Source organism: Pezoporus occidentalis, unplaced genomic scaffold, assembly GCF_034315485.1.
Source record: "Pezoporus occidentalis ecotype Australia unplaced genomic scaffold, CSIRO_AGI_Poc_V1 ctg42, whole genome shotgun sequence".
Classification (NCBI taxonomy): Eukaryota; Metazoa; Chordata; class Aves; order Psittaciformes; family Psittacidae; genus Pezoporus; species Pezoporus occidentalis.
In genome coordinates, this window is record NW_026915747.1 from 6,188,840 (window position 1) to 6,208,121 (window position 19,282).

Sequence of the window (19,282 nt, forward strand, 5' to 3'; positions counted from 1 at the left end):
ATATCAAATGTCTGTCAATAGATTTTTCTTCAAGTAAAGCTTTTACCTGGAGCTTTTCAAGATAAGGAACCATGACAAGCAATGCAGTAAGTGCCCTTAGGGTTTGTTTGCACAGTGCTTGGGAGGCCTCTTATATTAGCCAAAGCCTCTGGATACTGTTGAAATGGAATTATTCACTATAGTAAGTTAATGGAGAGGCTCTTTTTTGGTTCCCCCGCTGCAGAAAAGCTTTACATTCAAACTGTAAAGACCCCTTGTGAAACTTTTCTGTTCTTGTCATTCAAACCAGGATTCCCCAGTGTGAATTTGGGGCAAGACTTTAAATCTGTTCACGTTGCTGTTAGTATTCACCATCCTGGGACTTCACTGCTGCAAGTGGTTTAGATTGAAGGACAGCTTGCTCTGCAAACAGCGAGGGGAAGGAAGCCCAGAGTTGTTGCCCAGGCTGAAGAATGTATTTTGGAGCTCTCCGAAGAGAAGAGAACTGCCTGATCAAAGCATTTCTGCAGTTCCCTGGATAAGTCATCAAAACCAAAGGGAACAGGAGTGCAGACTGTGACTGATCCTGACTGGGCGGGAGAGTTTACAGTAAAAGGGGAGAAAACTGTTTCAAATAACATTAATGGGGATTTGCTGCAACTGATGAGTGAAGCTGTTCTGAGCCTTGTTCCCTCATCTGGCTAATGGGAATCTGTTCTAGCACAGCCTTTATGGATGTCTTTTGGATTTCTCTTGACCCCAAATCCTTATTTATGGCTTTATTAGTGTTTGACAGAAAGTTTTGCTTTATGCTGAATTGATTTAAGATCAGGTGTGTTACTTCACTGCTGTTCCCTCTTCCCTTCTGCACTTCCAAATGTGTCCAGGTCTGCAGGCAAACAGAATCCCAGACTGGTTTGAGTTGGAAGGGACCTTAAAGCTCACCCAGTTCCAACCCCTGCCATGGGCAGGGACACCTTCCACTAGAGCAGCTTGCTCCAAGCCCCTGTGTCCAACCTGGCCTTGAACACTGCCAGGGATGGGGCAGCCACAGCTTCTCTGGGCACCCTGTGCCAGCCCCTCAGCACCCTCACAGGGAAGAATTTCTGCCTTATATCCAGCCTGAACCTTCCCTGTTTCAGTTTGAACCCATCACCCCTTGTCCTATCACTACAGTCCCTGATGAAGAGTCCCTCTCCAGCATCCCTGTAGCCCCCTTCAGACACTGGAAGCTGCTCTGAGGTCTCCATGCAGCATCTCTTCTCCAAGCTGAACAGCCCCAGTGTTCTCAGCCTGTCTGCATACTTGACATGAAATTCTGAGGACAAATTTGGACAAGTGCTCCCTGCTATTGCTACATCCATACCCGATCCTGCTGTTTATCCAAGGAAGGCCAGGAACAATGACTGTTTCCTTAGTCTGGCTTCAATGTGAAACAATTGAGCCTGCCCACTTACCTTTATCAATCTGTTATCTACTCAATTGCCCAAACTTCCTCTATTAAGATTATTGGGGCCCCATCTCCTCCTCTGCTATGTTGCTGAACAGGTTTTGTGTTCAGGACTTCCCCTGCCTCTCTCAGGGCTGGTAGCTGGTTTTCTAAACCTGTTTGCAGGCCAACTTGGGAATCCAAATGACAAATAACCTCTTTTAAGGTTAAAAATACTTCATAGCTAATCTCTCTGCGGACCATCAGCATGGCAATCTCTATTTTAACAGGCTCTGGAAAGATTTACTCTTGGCAAGACTTGGCAGTCTCATCATTTGCTGGTAAGCAGCCTGGAACATTTCATTTCTTGAAGCAAACAGAGGGTACCAAAACAGAAGTGTTTGTTCCTTCTGTACAATCTCAACAACATTGCCCTTCCCCTGCTCTTACTTGGGGGAGAGATTTGCTTTGCCAGGGTGTTGCCACAACATTTTACCTCTTGAAAGTTGCTCTTTGTGTGCTCATAACCCTGAAGCTCTATATCACTTTGAAAGCAGAGTTGCATGAATCAGCCAGCTGTGATTAACACTTTCTGCTTGTCTTAAGCTTGGTAAGATAAGGAGAATAGTCTGAATCTGCTCATCCTGTCTTAAACCAAGGACAGTTTATCAAGACGAATCTCTCTCAAGGAAGTGACTGAGCACGCTTGGTTTGGGTGACACAGCACAGATGGCTATGGATGTCCCTACAATAGGGCTGGGCCCTTGGAACAGCTTTGTGGTAAACACAGCTATTAACTCTATCCCACTGCTGGCACCAGCACAATGCTTTACTCTGCTGGCTCCAGGTACTCCAACATTACACCCAGACTACTCTGCACTTGTCTGAGTTAATCACACAATGTTTTGAGCCATGACCAGCAGTGCTGTGCTCTGTTTTTCCTCACGCTGCGGTGGGAGATGCATTAGGTAAAACCTCTTACGGTCATCGCTGACCTTTCATTCACCAGCGTTGCCTTCACATTCCTGACTGGCCTTGCAAGGGATGCCCGTGTGAGCACTGCAATCCTGAGTCACCCATCTGCACGTAATAGGGGTGGTGGTAGTCATGCAGGTGACTAAATTTGGCTCTGTGCTTTTGAAGGGCTTTGCAAGCTCTAACAGAGCAAAAACCCCATCAGTTCTGCCGGCAATGATTCCATTGCTTAAATGGTGCCTCATCATGGCTCAGTTACACGCAGTGACTGGAGAGGGGCCATGGATGAGGTGGGATGAAGCTTTGATATGATAGAGGCTGCTTTCCTAAAGGTCTTTCTTCCGTTTAGCACAAGACTGCTTCCCTCTATGTCTCTTTGCCACTCCTGATGCTTCCTGGCAGATCTCAGCTCCCCATGCTTGCCCAAAGACTTGGAAAGGAAGGAGGAGCAGTGAGATCTCTTTAAATCACAAAACATGGCTGGGAAGTGTCTGTGATACCAAGATCTAGAACAAATAAGAGAATTCCTACTCCTAGGATACTGTTGATGTTGGTGGCATGTAATAAGGAGCAGTTCCTGATTCCTGCTTACTCCTCTTGAGTCCTCTTACTAGACCAATGAACAGGAGGAAAGAGCTGCTGATCTATAACAGGCTCTGTTGGTGCAGATGTGTTGGGTGTTTGGAGAACTGAAGGGAATTTTTAATCTGGGGCAGGTATTTCTCTATTATAAGCCTTTTAAGGGAGGGATTGGCTGCATTTCTCCCCACAGCTGAGTGACCAAGGGAGAAAGCTCAGCTGATGGGAGTCTGAGATGGAGAAATTTCTCTCCAACTCTTGAGGGCAACTGAAAAAAAAGCTGTCTGGGGAGTTTTTATCCATTATGCTGTTGAACTTCCCATCCCTACAACTCATTTTATAATTCTGAGGTTTCCAAGTTAATGCTTCTCATGTGAGCACTTCTTCTATGGAGCCAGGCTGAGAGAGCTGGGCAGGTTCAGCCTGGAGAAAAGAAGGCTCCTGAAGGGGAGACCTTAGAGCAGCTCCAGTGCCTAAAGGGGCTGCAGGAAAGCTGGAGAGGGGCTTTGGACAAGGACCTGTAGGGCCAGGCCAAGGGGAATGGCTTTAACCTGCCAGAGGGGAGACTGAGATGAGCTCTTAGGCAGAAGCTCTTCCCTGTGAGGGTGCTGAGGCACTGGCACAGGGTGCCCAGAGAAGCTGTGGCTGCCCCATCCCTGGCAGTGTTCAAGGCCAGGTTGGACACAGGGGCTTGGAGCAAGCTGCTCTAGTGGAAGGTGTCCCTGCCCGTGGCAGGGGTTGGAGCTGGATGAGCTTTAAGGTCCCTTCCAACCCAAACCAGTCTGGGATTCTATGAAATGGGTCAAACTCATGGCAGAGAGGCACAACTTGGGGTGCTGCCAGGACCCCAGACATTGCAGCTGGGGCAGCTACAAGCAGCCCACATCCATACCAGGATGACTGGGAGTTCTGTGACCAGTTTTCAAGCCCTGTGTGGCTTCCAGGCCACAATTTGGCTGCTTCCCGTGCTGGAGATCAAGATTCATGTAATAAAACTGTGCTCCTGCTTCCCAAGCTCATGTCTGCCTTTAGAGACTGAGCCTCAGTCCATCCCAGTAGCTCTTTATAGTTGTGCATGGCACAGTTTGGTGCCCCTTCATTCTCTCTTTGCTTTTCTATCTGTATTCAAGGAAGGTTTCACCAAACCCGTACGTTTTGGTGTGGGCAGGTTACATGTTGGGATTAAACACTGAGGATTTTTCTTTCTCATGAGAAAAAATGCCTCTAATTTAAATTTCAAAGAAATCTAATGCTCATTCCCAGATTTTCTTCCCGAGCAGGATGTACTTTTCAAAATCCCAAAGAATGTTCCCTTCCAGAAGTTTCTCTTCCATGTAGCAATCAGTGTACTGGTATGCAGCTCTTGGAAATGCAGCTTTCCTTCCTGGAGCAGTGTCACAGGCATAGGGATTGTATTCAAAGGGTTAGGCTGATCCAAAGGTACCTGAAGGTCTTGCGGTCAGAGGAGCAGCTTCTTCCCATTTTAACTGTCATAATTCATGCATATAGTACTTTGAACAAGCTTATTTATTATATATCTTAAAAAAATAAGGTATTTTAGTTAAATATATATTTAGATATCTAAGTCTATGTGTGTATATATATAGCACAGATGGCATATTTACTGTTCTAACCACTTGGAAGCCAATGGCAATGTTCCTGCTTCCTGGTTTTCCACTGCAGATGCTGCTTGCTTAGCATTTTCACTGCTCACATAACAGCTACCTTGTTTGAACCCTTGGAGCAGGTGAGATGCTCCCTCAATGATCCTCAAGGGACATCAGCCACCCCAGAAGCCACAGGGAAGTATTGCTCCTATTCCATGGGATCTATTGAGGTGGTCAAGCAGCTCTTACGCCATGTCTGGATCAAAGTCTATCACTTTCTGCTAAGGCTGCTTCAGCTTTTCATGTGTATCAGACACATTCCTTCACCATGAGTGGGGAATGAAGGGAATGTGCCCTTCCTGCACATAGTGCTCTTGTCTTTTTGGTACCTGGTGCCAAGTAACAGTTTTGGGTCATCTGCTTGGGTCATCCCAAGAAACAAAATCCACTGCCCGGACACCAGTCCTTCCTAGAGAGAGGAGTAAGAACCAGTTCAGGCATTCAGCAGCTGGTTGCGTTCCTTTTCAGAGCTGAGTTTGAAGTAAATACAGTGTCCTGTGTATTAACAGACACGTGCTAAGCAAACGGTCAGCACAGAAATGTGTTTCTGGAGGAAAAGTGTTAAGAAGCTCACCTGTGTAGTCTACATCTGCTGCTTTACCTCATCCCCAAATGTACCTTTTATTCCTTCACATCTCACATCCAGTAAGATCCACTTCATAACATATTTCTCTATAAATACTGTGTGGAGACCTCAGAGCAGCTTCCAGTGTCTGAAAGGGGGCTACAAGGATGCTGGAGAGGGACTCTTCATCAGAGACTGTAGTGATGGGACAAGAGGTGATGGGTTCAAACTGAAACGGGGGAAATTCAGGTTAGATATAAGGGAATTAGATATAGGAATAGATGTGAGGGTGCTGAGGGGCTGGCACAGGGTGCCCAGAGAAGCTGTGGCTGCCCCATCCCTGGCAGTGTTCAAGGCCAGGTTGGACACAGGGACTTGGAGCAACCTGCTCTAGTGGAAGGTGTCCCTGTCCGTGGCAGGAGGTTGGAACTGGATGGTCTTAAGGTCCCTTCCAACCCAAACTGTCCTATGATTCTATGATCCTGCACTGGTTGGTAGAACAACAAAAGCATTTTCTAGGTGCTTGACTTGTATTTTCCAATCACCAATCCAGAGCACCCCACCCTGCCCAATCCATTACAGACAAATGCTTTTCCTCTCCTGATCCAGAGAGCTGCTGATGTGAAACACCACTGTAAGATGGATTTTCAGGAATGCCTGAGCAATGCCTAGCGCAAGTCTCCTGGAAGCCGGAAGCATTTGCATTCCTATGTTATATCCAGGTTTTTTGCTAATCCTGTGGGATCTCAGTATGAAGAAGAACAGTGCAGCTGCTGCGGGATGCTTCTTCTGTCTGAGTTTGAGACAGCAGAGGAGAAACCTTCTCCCCTTTAGGTGCTGCCACTGCCTTTGACAGAGAAGTGTGTGGCCTATTTGGGACTCGCATTCCACATGCGAAAACTCAATGAGAGACAGAAAACTGTTTCTCCATACTATGGCCAGGATAAGCTTTCAAAAGTCATTGCTGGAAACATACCTTAAGTCCAGCAGACAGTGAAAGCTGGCACACAGCTTGTTTGCTTAACTGGGTGCTAGTACAATAAATGACTTGCAGAAGGCAATTCGTTTAGCATTGTTCAAAGAGCAAGGATTATACAAACGCCCTATTGTGTGTCCTGCTTTCTGGTGGTTTAACTTTCTTGGATCAAAAATGACTTAATGAAAGACCACAACTCAATTCCTGGTTGTAATTTGATGGGAAACTACAAGGCTCTATTGTCAAAGGTACAGTTTGTTGCCTCCTTTCCTTTCAGCTTCATTAACCTTAGAAAATGAGGCCACAATATTAGTGGTTTATATTATTCAGACTGTTTTATCCTCCCTCTTGGTCAGATCGGCAGCTTTGGGGTCAAAAAGAGCCTTTTTTCTTCCAGGTCAGCCTGCAGGGCCCAGTGGGAGGTTTTTGCTGCTTCTGCTGCACATTTATTGTAGTAAAGCAGGGTTTTAATGCAACACCTGCAGTTGTGGTGGGGAATACTGGCAATCCCTTTGGTCTCTCCTTCCCAAAGACTGTGCTACATAGATTCATAGAATGGCTTGGGTTGAAAGGACCTTAAGATCATCCAGTTCCAACCCCCTGTTGTGGGCAGGGATGCCTCACACTAAGCCATGTCACCCAAGGCTCTGTCCAGCCTGGCCTTGAACACTGCCAGGGATGGGGCAGCCACAGCTTCTCTGGGCACCCTGTGCCAGCGCCTCAGCACCCTCACAGGGAAGAGCTTCTGCCTTATCTCCAACCTGAACTTCCCCTATTTCAGTTTGAACCCATCACCCCTTGTCCTGTCACTCCAGTCCCTGACAAAGAGTCCCTCTCCAGCATCCCTGTAGCCCCCTTCAGACACTGGAAGCTGCTCTGAGGTCTCTATGCAGCCTCTCTTCTCCAGGCTCAACAGCCCTTATATTCTCAGCCTGTCTCCATACAGGAGCTGCTCCAACCCCTGATCATCCTTGTGGCCTCCTCTGGACTTGCTCCAACAGCTCCATGTCCTTCTTCATTGTCTTTCACAGCTTTTGCGCAGGAGCTGAAGATGTATGATACCATCCGAGCTGTGGAAAATAGATGGGGTTTATCAATTGCTACCACAACCTATAAGTTATTTACCTTATTCCTTCTTTCTCCTCACAGGTACCCCCTGAGACGAGGCAGCTCTTTCACATTCCTCACGCCAGGACCACACTGGGACTTCACCCTGGTGAGTAAACCAGCTGGGGGTACAGATTGCAACAGCATGCAAACACAAGCCGGAATACAGAGGTGAAGGTCCTTCTGTCTGAAGGAGAAACAAAACCAACACATTCCTCTCTGTCTGGCTAGACACTTTCTGAGCCTCTGAGGCTTCTGAGCTTTAGCTAGAAGGTGCTTTTTGCACGCAGGGATTAAGGAAAGGCAGGGAATCCTGGACACTGTGGTTTCTTCATCAACTTATTTTCTGATGTGTTTCAGCCATCTTAACTAAGCTGGCAATACAGTAGGCAAAATATAAAACATGGGGTAGAAATGAACCTTTATTTTTTCTTAAATAAATGAATCTGTATTTCATTCGGTATTGAGAAGCTACCTAAAGCAAGTGCATGGCCTCACTGCTGTAAGCCTTGTACTCTCTTCTCTTCATCCTTTAACTTACATCCCTTGCCAGGGAAGTGGTTCACATCCAGCCTCTAGAGCTGGTTGACAAAGATGAACCACTCTCCAGAGAGTGCTTAGGGTGGATATAACTCATTTGTGATCATTTAACTTATTTGGGCTGGTTTTAAAGCCACATCTAAAGAATGTTTTATGTTTTAACCATGTTTATAGGAGCAGGTACACTGAGATGAGCTCTTAGGCAGAAGCTCTTCCCTGTGAAGGTGCTGAGGTGCTGGCACAGGGTGCCCAGAGAAGCTGTGGCTGCCCCATCCCTGGCAGTGTTCAAGATCAGGTTGGACACAGGGGCTTGGAGCAACCTGCTGTAGTGGAAGGTGTCCCTGCCTGTGGCAGGGGTTGGAACTGCGTGGGCTTTAAGGTCCCTTCCAACCCAAACCAGTCTGGGATTCTATTCTATGATTTCTGTTCTGAATTGCTGCTTCATGAAGTCTGTCCGTCTTCATACGCTAAGGATTACAAGGCAGTTAGTCAACTGAAGTAGGTGCATAGTGCTTGGTGTGCTGTATACAGATCTTGTCCAATCTTAAATCTCATCTCCATGAACTGCCTGCTCTGATTTGCCCCCACTGCCCATGGAAGTGTTGATCGCATCCTCAGGCAGCCTGAAAACCTTGCCTTGCCAAAAAGCAAACAGAGAGTTTGGTATGATCCAGCTGCCTGCACAAGCCATGGGACTCCTGTGCCAGCACAAGGAAGGGCATGAGAACATGGCTGGCAGTGGGGAAAAGGACAGGAATACCTTTTATGAAGGAAATCCCATGTAAAATCAGCTGGAGCTTCTTGTCAAACGTGTTTAGACTGGCACTTTGCTGTCTGTGCCTTGAAGGCCAGCCATGTGCACGTTTGAGGCTGCACAAACACCAGGCCAGTGTGGGAGTGCTTTAAAACAAAACCATAACCTCTTGTAGACTTTGCTTTTGCTTCGTTTTAGAGACTTTCATCTGGTGACAATGTGCATCTGAATATAACAAAGCCCATGAAATTATGTTCTTTGCCATTTGAAGAGATTGTTCTAACATCACAAATTAAAAGCATTTTGATGGAGTTTCAAGTTATTCCTGTTCTTTGCATGGTTTTCTTTTTTAATCTGCTTTTATTTGGCTATAAGCATAGTCACTTCAGCTCTGAATTGCAGTTAGAACACATTGTATGTCGTGGCAGACTGCAAATCCCAAAGGAATTAGGTTTGGAGGATTTAATTGCTCATCTGCATCCTCCTTCATGTCTCTCATCAGCCTAATCCACCTCTACTTCTCCCTTCAAGCCCAAATAGCTTCATTTGCTGCTACAGACAGTGGGCACCTCTGAAATCCAGCCTTCCTCTGGAGATCCAAGCTTTCCTGTGGCTGGTTAGAGGTTAGTCTTGGACACCTAACACTGGAAGAGAAACAAATACAGGAGGGTAGGGATACTGAAGCAGAGTGCATAGCTGTTCAACTGCCCAGCAGACATTCCCATTTGCATGGCCAGGGACCAGGTCTCTGCTCAGAGGCTTTGCCAATGCAGTTATGCTGACATGCATTGAGCAGAGCTCTGTGTTTTGGCAGCAGCCTGTAGGCAAGCCAGCACTCTCCTTTTGTAGGTGTCATGTCTAATGTGCTGGAATAACAGCATCCCACAAGGGGTTTTATTCCCCCCATGGCCACCAGTCACAGATAGCATCTTTTCATGCCATAGTTTTGGCAGCTGTTTAGCCAAAAGTCCTTAAACTGTACCTGGTCTGAGCCTTAAGGGAAGTGGGTAAGGAAGCCAAGTGTCCTCTTCATGCCTGCAGAGGTGGGATGGGTTGACAGAGGATAACTAGTGCGTGTTCTGCATAATTCTAAGAAAAGACGGTTCAGGTTAAAGCATCCTCTGTTGGCTTCTGACTGGAAGCAAGGTTACTCATGGATTGTTTTCCTTTCTCCCTTTTCATTAAAGGAGGATCCATCTATGAGAAACAGGCACTTGAACTTTGTTGACTTAACTGTCCTGATGCACATTCCTCACCTGAAGCCTTAGTGGTGCTTTATGACTTCAGGTGGGCAATAAGCAACAAAACCCCAGACTGAGCCCTAAAGAACTAAATATCCTGGGTTTAGGCAAAAGCTACAGTAGGGAAGATGAAAACTAGATCATAGAATTATGGAATGGTTTGGGTTGGAAGGGACCTTAAAGCTCCTCCAGTCCCAATCCCTTGCCACGGCAGGGACACCTTCCACTAGAGCAGATTGCTCGAAGCCCCTGTGTCCAACCTGGCCTTGAACATTGCCAGGGATGGGGCAGCCACAGCTTCTCTGGGCACCCTGTGCCAGTGCCTCAGCACCCTCAGAGTAAAGAACTTCTGCCTTATCTCCAACCTGAACTTCCCCTGTGTCACTTTGAACCCATCACCCCTTGTCCTATCACTACAGTCCCTGATGAAGAGTCCCTCTCCAGCATCCTTGTAGCCCCCTTCAGACACTGGAAGGCTGCCCTGAGGTCTCCACACAGCTTCTCATCTTCAGGCTCAACAGCCCTAATGTTCTCAGGTGCTTGTTTTCAAATGGAAAACCAGCACTTCTTCAAAAAGCATTCCCAGAGCTTTAATCAGAACCCTTGAAATGGAATTCTCATTCGTGCTCATGGCACCAGTTAGGTTTTTCTAGCAGCAAGTCACAGAATATTTAGATTTCCCCTCCCGATTAGCATCTTTTTATGCTTCTCCTTTAAAATAAATACCTCTTTGAGAGCCTCAATCAGCTCTCACAGTTTTTACACTTTAATAACTCTCATAGAAGTAACTTGTTCCACATGACATGAGTTCCGTGACAAGGTTCAAGTATCAGATCTCCCCTCAAAGATGTGAGAAAGCAGCACTATAGCAGTTGCTTTTCTACCGTGTGCCTTTAAACCCCCAGATTTGAGCAGTCTGAAGAGGCCTTTTTCTTGGAATCTGTTCTTTTTCTGGCACCACACAGGAATGACACAGCTGGCTCCGTAGTGAAATGTCTATGAAACTACATTGGGCAAAGGAAATGGGCTCCAGCCAATGCAATACTTATTGCATAAGTCTAGCCAGTTTAAAAACAAAACCTTGGCCTTCCTTTCGTGTCTGGGCTTTGGGCTGGAGCTGTATGTTAAAGATGTTAATGTGCTTGACTGCATAAGGAAGGAATAATATTCAGACCAATGAGGCGTGGTTGTCTTTGTCTTTTATTGCAAGTTTCTGCTGTTAAAGAGACGCTAAAACCCTTCACTTCCAGATGGGAAAAATAAGCTGCAGACTGAAAAGGTGTGGTTAGAACAGTCTTTTATTGCAAGGGTTTGATAAATAACCAAGCCTGAATATTTTACTCAAGCTTAGAAAGAGCCAAATGGCTGCATTTGCATGTGTTCTCCAGCCTGCCAAAGGTCTGCTCAAAGAGTCTGGAGTGTGCTGGGACATTAATTCAGTGTCAGTGCTATAAATATGGGAAGACATCATGTCTAATGTGAGAGATTTCTCCTCTGTGGTTAGCAAGTCTCACAATGAAGGGCCTCATGTGGCAGAGTCAGTATCTTATCTCTGCACATACAGTAGAAACTAAGCAGAAACACTGAAATTAATGGGGAACTTTGGACTTGAACCCACTTCTGTCGTGAGTTTGAATAGATGAGGAGAAAACAGCACCAAAACCAAGAGCATAAAACACTAGTGAGTGCAGTTCAGTAATACCTCACCATTACATGTGTGTATGGTAGAGTCAGCGTAGTGTGGACAGGCAAAAAGACACATTGGAGCATCACACAAAAGGACCAGCAAACAAGACAACAGGTTTGAAAACCCTCATGGGGAGCTGGACATCCCCTCAGCAGCATCAGCTTTCCAAAGGACCCATGGAAACTGCTCAGCATTGTAAAGTAATTTGAATGAATACTTGTATTCAGACATCTTAAAGACACTTCCAACGGTGAGAAACCTCTATTAAAGCAACAACTTTAATGTGAACGTATTAATTTCTAAGAAAACAGGAGCAGGCTGGAACTGGATGAGCTTTAAGGTCCCTTCCAGCACAAACTCTTCTATGATTCCCTCTGCAGCTGCAGGGAGGGTGTTTTCCTCATTTGACTTAGTTCAGCGTCTGATGAGCTGATAACCAACATGTAGACCAGTATAAAAACACAAAACAGTTTCTTTGTACTTAATGAAGTGGAAGAGGGTGAACTTGATTCATTCTGAAACGTTGAAGGACAAGGGTCAAACATGGGATGAAAATCAACTCCTTGCTTTAGGGATGACCAAACACTTTATGCTCATGATCCATGTTTTTCTAGACCAGGTGATCTCCAGGCTGGCCCAACTTAGCAGGATGAGTCCACGGTTGCTTTTCCACTATCTGGGTAATGAAAACGCGCTGTAGAAGCCCAGGTAGCGCAGAACCAGTGGGAGGTATCAGGAAGCTCAGGGCAGATGGCTTTGATCATTGTCCTGTTGGCTTCTGCTCCTCTCTGGAAAGGAAAAGAACTGCAAGCTCCCTGGCCAAAGCCTCATTATTCTTCCCTAAAGCCCCTTATTCTTTCAGCCCATTGCATTCCTAGCAGGAACACTTCAGCCACAGCTGTCTACTGGCCACATCCAACACAATGAATTAAGTAGGTGCCCAAAATTGCCCTCACATACACATGTTCAGCTGTTTAGGGAACTGCACTAGAAAACAAATCCCTGATACAGGAAGAATCCCCTAAATAAGATATATTTGGGTATTAGAACATAGCCGAGGAGCAGGAACAACCAACCCAGTGCAAAACAGCTTTATGCTGGCACTGTCTCAAGGCGAACTCAGTAAACCTCTTAACTCTAAGCCCCCTGCCCAAACCCACCCATGCTGGTGAGCAAGAATTAGGTATGGTGTCTTCTGGTGTCCCCTAGAGGCCTTGGATCCTGATGCTCCCCAAGTCTGACCCTCTGAGTACCTCACTCTTTCAAAAAGCCCAATTTTATTGCTGGTTTGCTTAAAAACCACAAAAAAAATGTTTCCTTTAACTAAAGGAATATCAATTCCACAGTGGTAACCACTGCGTTCTGTCCTGCTGCTGAGATTTCCCACTTAAGGCTTTACTCACAACCGCAATTATGGGGTGTGCAGAGAAACCAGATTATAGACATCTAATTTATGGGTATCAATCAGGTGACAAACCTCATGAAACTGCATAAACATACTTCCAAAGCTTTAGGGGTTTTGAGTTATTGCAGTTAGATGGGGGTGTAATGGAAGAAAATGTCTCTACTTGCTTTAGAACAGCTCTGTTTCATTTCTTACAGAAGAGGAAGCGCCGAGAGAAGGATGATGATGCAGTCAGTCTCTGCAGCCTTGACTTTAAGGTAACCAAAACACTTTGCTTTACAACATTGGGCAATCAGCTACTCTGTGGAATGGCTTCCACTGGGAACACAGTGCTTTCTGTGTTTGCATTTCCTCACCAGCACTTCAGATGTGTACAGCTGTGTTTGCACTTGCATACACCTCTGGGGTGGGCTGAGGCGTGCTCCTGCTACCCATAACGCTGTTTGTGATCTCCTGGTTTAATCATTCGTATCCTAAATGTGCCACAGTTTTAATGCTGTGTGAAATGAATGTGTGTAACCCATAACTTAGCAAGAACATAAGCACTTGCAAGTGCCAGGAAGCAAAACTGTGCAAAGCCCCTTCAAATGCTGCTTTTGTTTGACTTCAGTTAGTGCACTTCAGTGTATTGCAAACAAGAGGGACTGTCTGGGAGGTAAATTGCTCTTAAAGCTATGGATTAAAGTGATCTGGGGAAATGAGGGTGGGAAGGTGCAAAGCTGCATCATTTTCAAGCACTGTCCAAGCCTGGCTTTCTGAAAGAGAAACTGCTTCAGGGCAGTGTCCATCTGCCCTGAAGGGCCCACTGCCAAACACTTATCCTAAGAAGGGAAGGAAGAGAAACAGGGTTTCTCCTAGGAAGGCAGCTATTGAGTTGAGAGTTAACCAAGTGCGGTTTAGGGTTTATTTGACTGGGATTAAAAGTCATTTGTTAGTGGGGAATTTCCTGTTTGACCTCTGTTGTTGTCACTCACTTTGCATTTGTGCATTATTTATTAGCCTCACTTAACCTGGCTATTGCTGAATGCTTTCCATGCCCAGTTGTGGTGTCCAACAGGCTGACTCTGCTTTGGCCTCTCCCGACCAGATCTCCTGTTCCAGATAAGGCCATCCCAGTAATTTCCCATTCAGGGAGGGGGAAAAGAGTAAAAAAAGATTATCTGCAGTGCTGATGCCTCTGAAGTGACTGTGTTTGGGGCTTGTTTTGTTTCTGAGCTCTTTCTGATGCAGATGGGAGTGCTATGGCAAGGAAATCTGCCCTCAGGGAAGAGGGGTTTCTTTTTCTTTTCCTTTTAATTGAACTACCTTTTTATATGCTGGAGGAAATTGCCTGAGGTTTGTCCCATCGAGCAATCTCATTAAGGTGAAGCCAGAACATCAACAGTCATTTATGTACTCCCCTCTAAAGAGTTTTAACCCAAATCTGCCAGGGAAAAAGGGAAATCCCTGGGCTCACACAGTCAAAGTTCAAGCTGCAGCTTTTGATTAACCTTTTTAACTTGTTCTTTTTGAAGGGTCAGGCTTTCCTGGACATTAGAGAGTTTGAAGGACACCCACCAGGCACACTCCAATGTATTCTTGTTAAAATACATTACCTAGACTGATTGGATTGTCATTTTTATACTGTTTCTCAAGGTTATTGAGATTTTCAGAAGCGTTAAGTCAGCCATTTATAGTCAGGTTTTCAAAACACATCACCAGGGCTTCAGAGTCTCATTGAGCACTTATGCTGTAGTCCAGACTGTACTTTGCTCTATCTAGGTTTTATGAGGGTGAACCTATAGCCTAAATTTGGCTCCACCAGACCCATCTATTTCATTGATGAAAAAAGGTCACAAGAGAAGACCAAAATTAAGCCTATTATGGTCAGACCATACAGTTTATCTCTATTATCTGGGGAGACCCCCACCCCTGCAGTCCTGATCCAGCTCTGGGGCAGCAGCACAAGAGGGACGTGGAGCTGTTGGAGCGAGTGCAGAGGAGGCCACGGAGATGCTGCAAGGGCTGGAGCAGCTCTGCTCTGGAGCCAGGCTGAGAGAGCTGGGCTGGGTCAGCCTGGAGAAAAGAAGGCTCCTGAAGGGGAGACCTTAGAGCAGCTCCAGTGCCTAAAGGGGCTGCAGGAAAGCTGGAGAAGGGCTTTGGACAAGGGCCTGTAGGGACAGGCCAAGGGGAATGGCTTTAACCTGCCAGAGGGGAGACTGAGATGAGCTCTTAGGCAGAAGCTCTTCCCTGTGAGGGTGCTGAGGCGCTGGCACAGGGTGCCCAGAGAAGCTGTGGATGCCCCATCCCTGGCAGTGTTCAAGGCCAGGTTGGACACAGGGGCTTGGAGCAAGCTACTCTAGTGGAAGGTGTCCCTGCCCGTGGCAGGGGTTGGACCTGGATCAGCTTTAAGCTCCCTTCCAATACAAACCAGTCTGGGATTCTACGACCTGGCAGATGGGATCTGATTTTTGAGACTTTGTCTCTATCAAGTGTCTGTGTTCACAGCATAGCTGTTACTTCAGTTCCACTGTTTCCCCCAGTAAATATAGCTCAGCTGACAAGCTGTTGTTTTGTCACCATACTTGCAATAACAGAGGAGTTTTGCCAGCATATTGCATTCACACTCCTTCCAGGCATCCTTGTGCTGACAAAAAGCCATGTAGATGGTGATCCCATGAAGGGCTGCTATGGAACAGGGAGCTGCACCCTCACATCCCAGACTTGGCACCTTACCCAACGTATGCTTTTAACATAAAGGGAGGGGGAAGTGAGTATTGAACTTGGATGTGTACTTGTCTTTCTGAAGAGGTGGAGCAGCCCTTTACTGATGTTTAAACTTCACATATTGCAGCTCATCATTCCGCATACCAGGGAGACAGTGCAGAACATGGCCGAGGAGATCCTGCCAGCCCAGAGGGACTGCAGTTCCCTAGCTATTCCTGTTTAGTTTGCCTTGTTAACCTTCCTCTTGCTGCCCAGAGTCCTCCTCAAAAGCCAATCAGGCCTGTTAAGTCACTAATTGGACATAGAGCCTTACAGACATCACCAAAAGATGAGGGCAAAGATCCAACCTGAGACCATAGTTACAGCATCCACTTCCTTCTGCACTGAGGAACGCCTTTTCTTGTACCAAAACACACTCTCCTTTGGGGAGAAAGAAGCTATTTTCTCCCCAGGTCTGGTCTGGTGCCATGCTACAACGTGAGCTGTTGACAATTGGGTAAGACAGAAGGGAGTGTGAGTTGCATTTCAGGGATAGAAACAAGGAATTGGGGCTAGGAATTTATTAAGCAGATGTTTATGCTTTAAAACTGAGTTATTTGTGCATTTCAGGTGGGGTTATGACCAGCTTTTTAAATGATCACATATGAAACGGCTGCATATTCTCCCCACACTTATGTAAGGTGTTGAGTGATTCATGGGAGGAAGCAGTGCTGTGTTTTCTAAAGGTGTGTGTGTATATCTGGATGTTTGTTAGCAACTAGATAAATACTTTTCACTCTATAAGACAGGGAAGAGACGGATGCGATGGTGTATTTTACCCAGAGGCAAAATGAAGCCAGACTGAGTAATGTGTTAACAATCATGTCTCGTCTTGATGGTGTCTTCTATTGGTTATGGGATGTCCTGGTAAGGCTTTAGGAGCAGGGATTTCACAAAGGAAGTAAAGGCACAGTGAGGACCCTTTTGACGAACCTCCATGCTGTGTCCTCTTGAAGCCTTTGCTCACTTTTTGGGACCAAACCTGTGAATACCACTCAGCCTGGGTAGGAGTCAGGCCAAGAGTTGTCCTAGTTTTGGCAGCAGAGACACTGATGCTAAAGCTGACAGTGACAATCTCTCCTCAGAAAGCAGATAAACCCTGATTATTATATATTTTTAATGTAAAAATTACTTGGATAAAAAGAAGAGGCAGAGGGAGAATCTTCATGTGTCTGCATTCTTGCTGGTCATCACTTGAAGCCATCCAGAAGCATCTTTCCATGGTCGGTATCCTCACAAGCAGCTTGGCTCCAGGGAAGGGATAACACAGTGTTCAAGGCCAGGTTGGACAGCGCTTGGAGCAACCTGGTCTAGTGGAAGTGGGTTGGAATTAAATGAGCTTTAAGGTCCTTTCCAACCCAAACCATTCTGTGGTCGTATCTAACACAGCCTAAAGACCACCACTAAACATCACAAGACATTGCAGCGGTAACTTCTTCCTTTAGAATATATACCCACAAGCTTTAAAGAAACACCAACAGCCCTTCCCCCTCCCAAATACAACTGCTCCAGAGGACTTTTACAGGAATTTTATTGGCGTGTCTGATTCATGCAGGAACGTGCCTGTGCATAAGGCACTGATTTGTCTTTGGAAACAGCCTTTGATCAAAACGAATATCTCTGGCATCGGCTCCAGACACACAACACTTGGCACGTGAGCAGCCTGGGAGCTGAAGTCAACTGTAGCTTCTCGCTCCATTACTCTGTTGTTAAGGTGGATGTTGTGTTGAGTAACATCACCACATCGGATGGTCCCTGTTTGCTGGTGTTACATTCATATTCATAAGAGGGAAATTGCTTTTCTGGCCTGAGCGCACCAATGTGCACTGGTTGATGGTTGAGGTAATTTGTTTTCTGCAGAGGTCATAGGTTGTATTACAGTAATATTACATCTACACTGTGGATTGAGAGGGGTTTTTTGTCTTGTAAGTGTATCATGGAATTGAATGGCAGCTAATTATAGCAACCTCCCACCATCCAAAATAAATGCTGGATTCCAGACTGGCTTGTAAACCTTTCAGATGACCCAATAGTCCCTGGATGGGTCATAGCCTACTTTTGCTCATTTTCCATAATACAGCTCTGCATTTGGCTCTCAATATAAATATCTGGGAGTGGAATGTTAAACACAGCTCATGGAGAGTAAACAACTTTGTGTACTGGGGTCTGACTGCCCTGCTTGCATGAACATGGATGGGAGGAGATCTTATTTATGCCTCTGGCAATCATATTTATGCCAGTCATGGAGTGTTCTTCATGTTACACTATATATAGTACATTGAGAGTAGCTGTAAAGCAAGTTTTTAGGTGGATTTCAGTTCCTAGTAAACAGGATTTCAAACATACAGCAGTGGAAAGGAATATGCTGTGAGTGTGATGGATGCTTTCATTTTCCCCGAGACTCCGAGCCGCCAGAGGGATTAAAATTTCGCAGGTTCTTTCTTTGAAGAAATTGAATCCAGATGTCAGGCACGTTGGAGGGATCCAGGATCTGGGAAAACTGGGAAAACTGCCTGCTGAGGAATACCCCCCAGCCTCTGGGCTCAGTTAATGCACCAGCTCAAGTCTTTCCCCCTCTCCAGCCAGTGGTAGAACTGAGAACATTCATCGCTGGCTCTTGTCAGCAGCAGCAAACGTCCTTCTTGTGGGCTTAGGTATAAAATAAAGCAACCCTGAAGTGTCCTGGCTGATGGCTGGGGTTGTGTAACTTGGTCAGACCTGAGCTATGAGGATATTGAGGATGCTGTATTGGTTCTCTTCCACCGATGGTAAGCTGAAAATCACGTCCAGGCCTCCTAGGGTTCTGTATTAACTGTGTCTGCCTGCCCTTCTCATATGTGATTTATCATGGAATGGTATGGGTTGAAGGGACCTTAAAGCTCATCCAGCTCCAACCCCTGCCACAGGCAGGGACACCTTCCACTAGAGCAGCTTGCTCCAAGTCCCTGTGTCCAACCTGGCCTTGAACACTGCCAGGGATGGGGCAGCCACAGCTTCTCTGGGCACCCTGGGCCAGCGCCTCAGCACCCTCACAGGGAAGAGCTTCTGCCTAAGAGCTCATCTCAGTCTCCCCTCTGGCAGGTTCAAGCCATTCCCCTTGGCCTGCCCCTACAGGCCCTTGTCCAAAGCCCCTCTCCAGCTTTCCTGCAGCCCCTTTAGGCACTGGAGCTGCTCTAAGGTCTCCCCTTCAGGAGCCTTCTCTTCTCCAGGCTGAACCAGCCCAGCTCTCTCAAGCACTGCAAAGAGAAGAGGCAGGATGAGGTTGTGAGTGCTGCCCACCCTGGACACCGGTGCTGGAGGAGATGTTCAGCTGTTGAGGAGCATTCCTACATGCCACACTTGGCAACCCCTGGCACTAGCCAGATGCCATATGTCGCTTAAACAACTGAGTATTTTTAACTGTGAAAACTTACATCAGTCTAGAATTATACACTGGAATTTGGGTGCATATTTCCTTAGGAATTCATCATTTGTTAATCTAAAGTTTATTTGCTGATGCTTTGGGGCTGAAATAACAAAATGGCATGTCAATACTCCAGAGAGCATTTTAATTTAGTAGCAGCCCAGAATAACTTCCAGGAGAAGGAATGTCCCAGGTATGAGGCTGCTCAGGACTTGAGGCAAAGAGCTCTG

At 46.2% G+C, this 19,282-nt stretch overlaps 1 protein-coding gene across 1 annotated transcript in view; it reads left to right on the plus strand.

The window, feature by feature from the left end:
* NET1 (neuroepithelial cell transforming 1) overlaps nt 1-19,282 on the plus strand; it is a 55,728-nt gene that overhangs the window by 20,204 nt on the left and 16,242 nt on the right. The window contains exons 2-3 of the mRNA XM_062634284.1: nt 7,320-7,386; nt 13,102-13,161. Of these exons, the coding sequence (XP_062490268.1) occupies nt 7,320-7,386; nt 13,102-13,161 (127 nt within the window). The remainder of the gene's footprint in view (nt 1-7,319; nt 7,387-13,101; nt 13,162-19,282) is intronic.